The sequence below is a fragment of the Colossoma macropomum genome, unplaced genomic scaffold (genome assembly GCF_904425465.1).
Source record: "Colossoma macropomum unplaced genomic scaffold, Colossoma_macropomum, whole genome shotgun sequence".
In the NCBI taxonomy this organism is placed as follows: Eukaryota; Metazoa; Chordata; class Actinopteri; order Characiformes; family Serrasalmidae; genus Colossoma; species Colossoma macropomum.
In genome coordinates this window covers 13246073-13258242 of record NW_023494790.1, presented here as the reverse complement: position 1 = coordinate 13258242, position 12170 = coordinate 13246073, and the positions used below count along the sequence as shown (strand labels likewise).

Genomic DNA, 12170 nt, shown 5'->3' with positions numbered 1-12170 from the left:
AGTTCATTGTTTTTATGCAACATATAGGGGCAGGTAATCCCCCCCCATATATTTCACTCCTATAACTCTGCTACAGACTGTCTGCAGTAACAACACTCATTACGACATGAATGGGCAGTGACGAATTGTTATGTGGTCATATGTTAATGTTTTTCAAATTCAAAATGGGCTGGTTTTGAAACTTAGCTCCCACATATGGAATGCATGGAATATACAGTAAATGGTGCGCCCTGAAACACAATGTTTGACAAAGTTTACAAACTACATTAAAGTAATTCATTTAAAAAAAACAAGGGAATTCAAGGGAATTTCCAAAACACGGCTCCTTTAAAAACCCAGGCCAACATGCCAGTATCCTAGTAACTAATGATCCTAATGGAAGTTTGTCAGCGCTGCCAGCCGCTGGGGGCTATTTAGACAGTTGTCTGCACTGGCATTGTGGGCGTGGGGTGTTTCATTAACACAGCCTCAATGCTCTCATTGCATGCATCACTCGAGTCCTCTCCACAAGACTAAGCCAGTTAATGAGACAAGAGGAGCTGAATAAGCACCCAAACAAACACAGCCCGGATCAGACAGCTGACCAGACACCATGGCAACCTGACTCACACATGGAGTAACAGAGTTTAAGGAGAAGAGGCTGCAGTGAGTCACTGCATACACTATCACTCAGCACTCTATAGAAGTTTCACCTTTCAAAAGATTGGAATTACTGTTTTCAGTACTATTAAACACATGCACTTTTGTTGCATTTGTATAAAATGTACAAACGTGTATAAACATGTATAAAATGATTTTATTATGATGCTAGTACACAGGTTCCAAGTAATTAACACACGAGAAATTTTATTTAAAACAAATGTCAAGCTATGTAAAATAAGCCCGATAGCAAGCATATATCGGTCCGCTGGCTTGATAAGGTTGGCACCTCCTGGCTGTTACTAAACTTATTTACAAAGTATAACTAAAGAAAGGAAAGAAGGAAAAAATAAGTAAACTGGACTGTGAGTGGAAAATAACAATGATAAGTGGAATTTTGTCTAATACTCTGCTTAACCGCTGGTGGGCTGCCCAGAAAATGCTGAGCAAAACGCCAGTGGACCGCCAGCTTTGCCATCAGCGGGCCAACAGTGGCCCACTATCCTCTTGTTATCAGGGAAGAAATGATGATAAAATGAAGTATGATAAATTAAAATGTAGGTTGTTCCATATTGAATAGAAACAGCATTGAAAATGAAGCTATAATAAAATTATTACTCAAAATGCCTCATTTGTGGTCAGATAAGACAGAACCTGACAAAACTGCTATTAAAAAGTTAATCACAATGTATTATTCATCATTTAATAACCTCTTGTAGTTTAAAACTTATATACTGAATAAAACACCTTCTGATGTCTAGTTTACACTTTTTTACCACTCTGTATAAGATATTGCAGAACACAATTCCCACAATAGTGATACAGCAAATGATTGTCTGAGAGGGAGTTCTTATGTACACTATATATCTACAAGTATCCAAACACCACTTCTAATTAGTGAACTGAGCTACTTTAAAATGCAACCACTGCTGACACATTCGTGGGGCAAACTTCTTATTAATATCTTTGATTTCAGAAGAAACGCTGAATGAGCAGATCTCTGCGAATTTTTAAGCATATAGTGTATCTGATTCAGAATTTGATCATAACTTATGAAACACAGATGTGTTCTGTAACCTGATTCCTGATAATTTACAGCTTTATCAGTTATTTTAGAACCAATACACCAGGGGTGGAGATCTCCAGCCCAGGGGGCCCAGATTCCTGCACAGTTTGGTGATTTTCCTGCTCAAACCCACCTGATTCAACTTATCAGTTAACTGCCAGGTTTAGTTGATTTGCTAGAGCAGGGAAACCAAACTGTGCACACCAAACTGTGCTGAACTGCGGCCCTCAGTTCCCCACCCCTGCAATACACTTTCATTTCATTATTTCGGTCACATATACAAATTTTTTTCTTTTTACAGCTTCCGACTAATTATTTGAAACCTGTAAATTTGCACAGAACTAGAATAATTTTAATGGAAGTGTATACTTCTGCATAACTGAGATGATAATAAAATTGTAAAATAAAATTTGCTTTCAGTGTTGTCAATAAATTGTGATACATATCAGAAACCACAAGGGGGTGCTCTAATACCAGCAGCTGTACTTCCACTTGCCAGGCTCTGACACAGTCGTATGCAAAAGTTTGAACACCCCCCGTCAAATAAAGTTCTGTTAATTTTCCAAGTGAAAATAAGTTAACACAAACATGAATATTGTATTTTTTGGCCATTTCCAGTGCAAAATTTCTATTTTTTTTACTGAATTTTACATAAAAATACAAAATGTAAAATATGCCAAATTCAGCAAAGAACAGTAATTGTGCATTAAAATGTGCAGAAGTGTGTTCTTTGTAGATGATATGTTAACTTATTGACCAGGGGTCAAACTTTTGCATACTACTGTACATATTTTAAGTCTCAAATTCATCATTTTTCTCCCAAAGCATTCACAAGAAAACCATAAAACCTGTGACAGCTCTGTCAAAGACAAAAAAGAAAGCAACGGTGCACGCATGACGTTAATACACTAAGAAAAATCCTCAGCAGGCGCTAACCATCAGCAGAACCACAAATGGATGTAACCTAAACAACGTAAAATACCAGCCAGATGGATTGAGGCCTTCTGGCTGAAGCAGCTACTTCAACATCCCTGCGGTTGCGCACAATCAGTGCATGAATGTCTGGGAAGTCACTGTGATTTTGGGATTAGACTGCTCAAGCAAAAACATTTCCCCACATCAGGGTTTCGTGCCTGACTGGCTGTAGGGTTCATGGTCCAAAAAGGTTTTATGACCCTGCAAATGAGTAAGTTTCTGGGACTTGACTGTGTATGCAGGACATTAGTCAAAAAAGCACAACATCTCTCTAAACTGTAAAATCACAAATTGAGTAAATTTTGGACAATGTTCAGGCCTCAAGATGGCTGCTACCACTGTTTTAAGCTACAATACTTCACAAAAGTCAGAGACCATGCTTCATTTATTTCATTTCCAGTCAAACTGGCCATAATATATTAGTTATTCATTTTTCAGCATCAGGAAAAAAGTAAAAAAAAGGAAAAACAAAAGCCTCAACAACTAAACATATTATTGTTCTCAGTTTTTAGTTTACCCATGCTTTGCCTTTAATACAGCTTCCATTTTTTAGGGAGACTCGTTTTCAGATTTACAGAGAAATCTGCAGGGATATTTTTCCACACCTCCAGTTTGGTTGCACGTTCTAAGCAATCCCCATTACAAAATTTAGACTAATCAATTCAGAAAGTCGCATCTCTAATGCAAATGTTCTTTTTTTTTTTGGTCTATTTTCTTTTCTCAGTAGGGGCTTCTGGACAGCTACACTATCCGTTCAGATCCACAGTGTTGAGTTGTCTTCTCACAGTCAAGCCAAAAACCTGTGAATTTTTCTTTTTAGATCTGACAGATCTGAAGCAAGAGTTGAGCTTTATATTTCACATCTCTCAAAGATGCTGTTTATCTGATAGTGACAGTTTTGGTGGTCTACTGGGTATTGAATGAATGTTAGGAGTCTCATTTTCTCTTAACCTTTTGATAAAATCCAGTTTTGGAAATTAAGAAAAATGAAAAATAAAAAACTTGTACTTAGCCATTTTTACTGGAAATGAAATAAATGGTGGTCTCTGACTTTTGCACAGTAGAGTTTGTGACATTTTTGCCTATTTTTAAAAATAGCAGTATGTCATACAGTGTTAAAAACATATAATCAAGTCTCTTTGAAATTATTTAACAACTGAACATGGCTATATGTATGAGTGCAATGACTATACTTTGATAAAGGGAAATGTTTTCCCCTCCTAACTGTCACTTTAACCCTAGCAAAACAAATTCCAACAGTTTAGAATTACTTTGACTTCAAATTCAAACTGCTGCTATTGAACAGCAGCAAATTTACAGTTTAACCCTAAACAGAAAAACTTGATCTGAAAACTGTGGATAGATTTGATAACTACTCGGTTAGACTGAGTTGATCTCTCCTGAAAGCCTCTGACCAAGGATGATTATAGCCTCAAGCGGGTAAGAGATATGGCCAGACATGTAAATCCAATGAGAGATGCAGACCAATTAATTCATGCCTGATCTGGACCCAAAGCATACGCCACACTGCCAAATTCATTAAAAGAAAATATTAATCGTCTGATTACAGGACAGACTACAGGTCTCGATAACAGTGGATGAGATGAACACAGGTGTGTGTTTGTAGTCAAGCTGCCAATTTATTATGTACACCTACTTTATACCTACACTCACTGGCCATTTTATCAGAAATCTACCTACCATATAGGTGCTCTTTGTAGGTTTAGAAGTACTGACTGTAGCCCATCTGTTGCTGCACAAATGAACTACTATCTACCTCCATCTATCAACTGAAAGAGACCACCATAGGAACACAGCAGACCACATATTATTTTCAGCACAGCAGTGATACTAGCATGATTGTCTATATAGGTTGGTATGGGTGTATGACCATTACTAGGGGTTTTAAACACTGCCACTAACGCAACTTCACTGGACAACTGAACGCGTTTAGAGGAAAGTGCCAACCACCAGTTACGTCAGCTAACAGACGCCTGCACTGGCTAGCATCGCGCTGCATGATGGAGCGAAACAGTGGGACCATCCAACCCATCCCGTAAGAGCGAGGCCAACTGTGCTCTCTTGGACCCTTGGCCACGGATGGCCTAGTGATGGATGTCACTACGGATCAAACTCACAATCTCCTGATGATAAGAACACCGCTTAGATGGTTGTGCCACACGGAAGCCCCTATGTCCATGACTTTCTAAATGAAAATAAGTCAACACGTCCTCTATAGGGAACTAATTTTTTCCCAACATGATAAATTTAGCAAATAAAAAGTAATCCTGCATTAGAATGTGCATAAGTGTGGTCTCTGTAGAGGATGTATTACACAAATTTATGACAATATACTAAGCTAAGCAGTGAATAACTTACTTTGCTTTGGCTCCAGCATCCTCATAGCCTTTGTTCGAGACATCGTCCAGACCTCCAATCAAATGCTTGAAAGAACTGCAAAATTGAGAGCAGACAAGAGTTAGTTATCCAGCACAAGACCTACTTAGACTGTTTTATTTACTCTTTCAGTCAAATGTGTTAATGTAATTGTCTAATATGCAGTACATGCCATCACTGACATCATAAGTGACAAGTGTTACAAGTATGCACTTACAATACTGTTTATCAGTCACTAAGAAGCAAGATCTGACAGATGAACCGAAAGCCACTGCCATTAGTCTTGGCAAATATGCCATATTCTGCAGTTATTCTGCAGAAGGCCTGCCTGCCCTACTTTAAAAGAACACTGAACTCAATTAAAGCACACTGTAGCCTGGAGCTGAGTCGAGCTAGTCCATTAGGCCATGGCTGTGTATCTCTACCCGCAAAGCATGTGCTGTGCATGCGCACTGCCTGAAACTGTAATCAGTGCAGTACCGTTAAAGTAAAAACAACAACTCCATGCTGACTATACAATAATGGTAGATATTTTGGGTCGTTTTTAAGGCAACTTTGTATAGTCTTTGCTCAGTTTTGTGAATAATTCAGCCCCTGAATGGATTATAGAGCCTAGAAAAGACAAGGCCAATTTATCACAAGTTGCTTACTTACATAATACCATCATCAAAATGATGATGATCAAGCATAATGATGACTCAAAGCAACTTGGGCACTTAAAACAGATAAACTGTCACTAACTCTTCTGGAGCAGGAGGAGATTACAAAGCATGCAATCCCTGACACTGAATTGTGCTCATGAGTGTGACATGCTGAAAATGCTCTTCATTCATTTCCTTTTATGCTTGAGCCATTTATCATAATTTGAGAATTCGCAGACATCTGGGTTTTTTTTCCCTTCCCTGCCATCTGTTCTGCTGCGTCATGTGAAGCATCAGAGGCAGCACCATTTTTGGCTTATCTGAGATTTTGCGTATGTTCTAATAGTGGTGAATTTAAGAATGTGAGGAAGTTAATCTGATTCTGGATCAACACATGGTCTTCATTAAGATGACCATTATTTACAATCAAGACTCACATACATACACTGGGGTCAAAAACTCTGAAACCACACTGAAAATAGATTTAAGATTCTTTTCAATTAAATTTGGAAATAACCAAGAAAAAGTTTAATTTAAAGTAGAATTTGAAAAAATTAAAACAACATTATGACAAGTAAAAGAAGAAATATTCAAGATTCTGCACTTGTTTCAGGTCACTATTCAAATTTCAGCAAATTCGAAACATTGACCATGTTAAGGCCTTTGCACAGACTTGTGGAGCAAAAGGGGATACCAAATACTAAGAAATTCATAATGCTGATAATACAATTTGTAATTAACATATTTGTATCAAATTCTAAAAAAAAAGAAAAAAAATAGTATTTTACTAGTGGTCTCAGAAGTTTGGACCCCACAGTACATAGGAAATTACATATTATCACTTTTGTGACAAAACCTCATATTTCAAAAGCTTACAGAAGGGAAAAATGTTCTTAACTTTTAAGGGGGACTCTAATTCAATTCAATCACTGAGATGTAAACAAAGTTATTCAGGATGGTTTTATGTTAAATGTTTAATTGTAGAGAAACTTACTAAGTCTGATTTCTTTACAGAGGTAGTGACAGGAACAGGGTTTGCAATGTCTACAACACAAATATGGCCATTATTTTTACTATCTGAATTGACCAGTGAACCTACATATGGAATCACAGTTTTTATCTGCAACCTGCAAGTTGTATTTGGGTAGTACTTTGCCTGCATGTACCTCTCCACCATGAATGTATTTAAAAAAAAATACATTTTAGACCAAAATCTTCTTGCAAAACTGTCTCAAAACAGTTTCTCGGGCATCAGGCAACATATTCTTAACAATAAGACCATTTAGATTGGTCTATTCATCATGAAATGTTCTCATAATGTAAAGGGTAGCAGGTGATGCAATGTTAAGACAAACAGTAGATATATATACACCTTCAGCTCACTGAATACTGACATGCTGCACACAGTGAATGATCCACATGGGCATATATTTAAATCCTAGGGAATAATGTGCTGCTCATATGCAGCATAAAATCTGAATTACAACAATGCAATGCATTTGTCTGGCAATATATGACCGATATTAAATTTCAATACCTTCTTAAACCTCTAACATATTTGATTCCCTGTTGCTGGAGGATCAGAAGTAGATTAAGACATCAGAGAGTGTCTTTATTAGCTTTCGTTACTTCTGCAGGGCATACACGTCTGATCCCTTCAAACACAGACTTTAGTCCCTTTTTATTTTTATTACAGCTGCAGCTAAAATACAGAGGACTACTGGCCATATTTCAGTTTTGTATCACTTGAAGAACTTCACTGCAAGTATTATTCCCTTATACAAAAAGTAAATATATTATAATGTAGGGTGAATATTGCTAAAGAGCACTTTCAAATATAACTTCACTTTTTTACTGTAATCCTCATGTCATGTGGTCTAACATAACACCTTTATCCAAAGCTCAAAATCTCCATTAGAATAGTCAAAAGTAAAAACTGAGAAATATGAAACACAGGCAGGATGAGCCTTTTTAGAACTTCTACTGTTTTTTGTTTTGCTTTATTGGCATTGTTTTTAGTATGTATAATGCTGCTCTGCTGTACAGTGATTACCTGTGCCTCACCACAAGCATTTCAGTGCATGAATGTCCTGAAATGTTGTGCAAATGAAAAATAAATGCGAAACTTGAAACTCCTGTCTGAACCCTGAAATCATTCATGTGCTACAGCTAAAGTGGGCTTTTATTATCAAAGTCAGACATTTCACTTCCTTATGGTAACAAACTTACATACTTTCTAATGTTTTGTATCGGTGAGTTTAAAATATGGGAAAAAATAAAACATAAAATATAATGTTTAAATATAAATAAATGTGTATAATGTTTGCACAAGCCACATTTTAGTGTATTAAAGTCCACAAATACACTGTAATTGTACGCTGAAATGTGCAGAAGTGTCTTGTCTACAGAGTATGTGAACTTTTTTCCACCTAGAAAATCAACAAAAACAAGTATTTTGACCAGGAGTGCCAAAACTTTTGCATACAACTGTAAATCATGTATAAAACAAAACAGGTCTCACCTCCTGATTGGTCCCATTTTACCAGCCTCACCCTGTTCCACTTTGCCCAAATGTTATTGGTAAAGTATGACAGAGGAAAAACTGCTTACAAAAAATAGGATTAAGCCTAAGTGTCCCCCTTTATCTTTTGACCCACTTTATTAATATTTACCCTATTATACCTACACTTTGGAATGTACTGATAATTTAATTTCAAAAGGGACAACACTACTTAACAATAGTTTTTAATTTAGTCCTCAGATATTTAAGTTGCAGCTGTAATGTGAGCTCTAAAACGTGAATGACTGATGGACAGTTAAAAACAAACTTTACAACAGGTACTGCTGACCCAGATGGTGTTGTATTCTTAGTAGAGCATCCCATTAAGACACTGAATATAGATCAGAAACATGCAACAGGCAACAAAGGTCCACTGACCATGTACAGTCATCTTCTTAAAGGGATAGTTCAGAGAAAGATAAAATGTACACCACTCGTTTCAGCTTCGAGATATTTGGTGTCAAGTTTTTTTAGTGTTTAACCTTTTTTTTTGCACTGGAACTACAAGACTAATGTAGCTAAAAGTAAAGTTTTTTTTAACTGTTTCTTAAAATATGTCTAGCAATGCTAAAATGACTTGGTTATGCGGTTTCTCACTATGTATGACATGCTGTTATCTGTAAAAATATATGCAAAAAAAGTAGAAGCAGCCATTGTAAAGCCTAAATCCATACTGTGGTCCATTTTAATAGATAAAAGTATGGCATGCAGCGTTAGAAACTACATATCAAACCTATGTGAGATTTATATTCAACCTAACACGATCTGCATGATTATTTAGACATGCAATTTACATAGTATTAATTATTGAACATAAGCTTCCATTCCTTATTAGCTAATTTAGCCTCAGCTCCAGTAAAAGACTAAAGAGGCGAACTTCATGTATGTCTTGGCTGACTGTCTATATTTGGGAAAACTGTGTACTTGCTTTACTATTCATTTAAACCTGCCAAAGAAATTGCTGGACAGCATGGAACCTGACCTACTTTTCCAGTAAAAGGTCCTTTTTACCTTACTATGCCTCTGACATGCTGTGCTATAGCATAGTATTTTCAGGAAATGGCAAGCTGGTTTAGTCAGATCTCTTAAACACTCTCCTGATGTGGAACTGACCACATAAGGTCTGATGTATATTTTACATCACTGCACTATATCATGCCTCAGGACATGTACAGGCTTAACATCATCATGCTTTATCTGATACTTCCGACAGTTTTCACATGAGACTGGATGCACGAGCCGGTTTGACTCAAATCACATAATTGCCTCACAGCCTTAGCGCCAACACACAGCATGCTGGCCAAAACAAGCACGTTTTAATGGCCCTGCCATAAACCTATCGGGCCTGCTGATGGGATCACATTAATGGTTGTTTTCTCCCTGTTGAGCCACGTTCCTTTGGGAGTCAGACAGTGGTAGGGGGTGGCTATTTTTAGGAGTGCCTTGGAGCTAGGTAGATTCAGACACCCTAGAGTTTTTGTGTCTGTGGAGATCCAAAATCTGAGAAGCATGCTGTGCAAGGCATTTCACTCAAGGCTGCTGTTCCCTCACATTCACAGCGGTGCTCCAAATGAGGCCACGCGCTTTGTTTCCTGTTATTTGAGCGGCCTAGGCTAGGCACACGAATTGGACCTGTGTGCTTTGCTCGCAGCATGACTGTGTGTAGGAAGATGTCATTAAAACTTTTTTGCGATGGTGACTTGGCAAACACTGGCAGAATGAAAAAACGAATCATTTGTGGCATCGAGAGCACAGCTGCATGCACATATACTCCTAAAAATCGAGGTGACAAAAACAGTTCTTGACAACAAAAAAGAACTCTCACTATCATTTGGCTACATTACGTCTCATTTTGAGGGGAACTGTTGCTGCTTGTTATTTTGCTGCTTGTTAATTTATCCACAGGCCTCCCACGAGCACTGTCCAGTGTAGTTTGCCGAATTACTGACGTCGCTGATGTCACTGCTGTGTTTTGCTTGTAAATGATATGAAAGGCTCAATGTATGTGTGCGATTAACTAATTCATGGCACCGTAGTAGCTGGAAAGAGAGCCATCCATAGAACTTGCCATTTAAAAGCTCTATTTAAATGAGAGGACTCGTGGGAGTCATAGCGACATGCAGTGCATGAGCAGCTAAGCTTCAGGCTGGAACTATGGATGGTTCAAAGAGGAAACGTACAAGAGTTTGTAAAAACACTATATATCATTAGAATACATGCACACATATATAAATACAGTTAAGAGTAATCATATGTGGAACTCTTTTAAAACCAGGGGGCTCCATATGATGACGCTTCAGTGTGCAAGAGTGTGCAAAGCTAAATCAAGGCTAAATGGGGGTTAAGTGTGAAAGGAAGAATATATACATATATATATATATATATATATATATATATATATATATATATATATATATATATATATATATATAAATAAATAAGATAATTTAAATATAAGAATATTTTGTTATATTCTTTTTTGTAATATACTGTTTCATGACTAAATATGTCAAACCTCTTAACTGGTACTGTACAAACAAACAGAAAAAAGAAACTCACTCTCTGTCGATGACCAGACAGGTGACTGCATCGGCAGCAATGACATTGGCTGTCCTAATGTCTTCTCTGTGGAGACACAAAAACATGTCAGTTGCACACAATGCCAAATCCTTCAGCAGCCTGTTGATAAAACTTCATTATAAAGAATGCACAAATAAAGGAAAATAAAAGAAAAAAGGAAAGAAATAAAGAAAAGCATAATGAAATTAAGGTAATTTTATCTTGACTCAGTTAACAAGAAATATTTAAACAACTGGGATTTGTAAATTGTAGAGAAAAAATGATGCAAGTAAATAAAGAATTATGAACAGCAGTAAAGTGCCAAGTGCCAAGCTTTAATGAATACAAAAATGAGGTAAACATTTCAACTAACAATGCATTAAAATGAATTCTGACAGCACCAAGTCTCAGTCTGATACATAAAAGCAGTAACTGATAAGGACCTAAATTACTATTGCCATTTCTGTTCACTCTCAAAAATCTGTGAGTACTGAGTTAAAGTTTTAGGCACCTGAATTATGTTTAAATACATATAAATATTAAATAAATACATATAAATATAAAATACATACATATAAATATAAAAATAAATACAAATTACATGTATTGCATTTTATATAGACATATATAAGCACGATTTTCTACACATTTGTCACACTTGAATGTTTCAGATTTTCAGATCATTAAACGACTTTTAATATTAAACAAATATAACTCAAGTAAACACAAAACACTGTTTTTAAATGATGATTCATTTACAGAATTAAAAATGCTGGTCAGCCTTACCTTGCCCTAAGTGAGAAAGTAACTGCCCCTTTAGCTGCTGAATCAACCAGTTAACTAAACTCAATTGACTATTAGGTTAAATTTCACTAGCTACACCAAGGCATGATTACTGCCAGACCTGTTGAATCTAAAAATCATTTAAACTGAACCTGTCTGACCATTGAAGCAGGCTAGATGGTCTCAAAAAGAGATTTAAATATAGATGTGAAACAAAGTCACAAAGCTATTGCTAAGGCTCTAGGACTCCAGCGAACCACAGCGAGAGCCATAATCCACAAATGGAGAAAACACTGAACAGTTGTGAACCTTCTCAGGAGTGGCCGGCCTACCAAAATTTCACCTAGAATACACTGTCAACTCATCCAGGTCACAAAAGAACCCAGATGGACATCTAAAGCACTGCAGGCCTCACTTGCCTCAGTTAAGGTCAATGTACACAATTCCACAATAAGAAAGACACTGGGCAAAATATCATCCATGAGAGAGTTGCAAGGCGCAAACCAATGCTAACCCAAAAGAACACAAAGGTTCATCTCACATTTGCCAA

The 12170-nt window shown here is 36.8% G+C and overlaps 1 protein-coding gene across 2 annotated transcripts in view; it reads right to left on the bottom strand.

Annotated features, from left to right (window-relative positions):
* The window catches only part of prkg1b (protein kinase cGMP-dependent 1b), a 165958-nt gene that overhangs the window by 21647 nt on the left and 132141 nt on the right, over positions 1–12170 (bottom strand). For both annotated transcript variants that reach the window (XM_036572204.1, XM_036572203.1), the window contains exons 8-9: positions 10838–10903; positions 5060–5134 (exon numbers count right to left, since the gene is read on the bottom strand). In XM_036572204.1, the coding sequence (XP_036428097.1) occupies positions 5060–5134; positions 10838–10903 (141 nt within the window). The remainder of the gene's footprint in view (positions 1–5059; positions 5135–10837; positions 10904–12170) is intronic.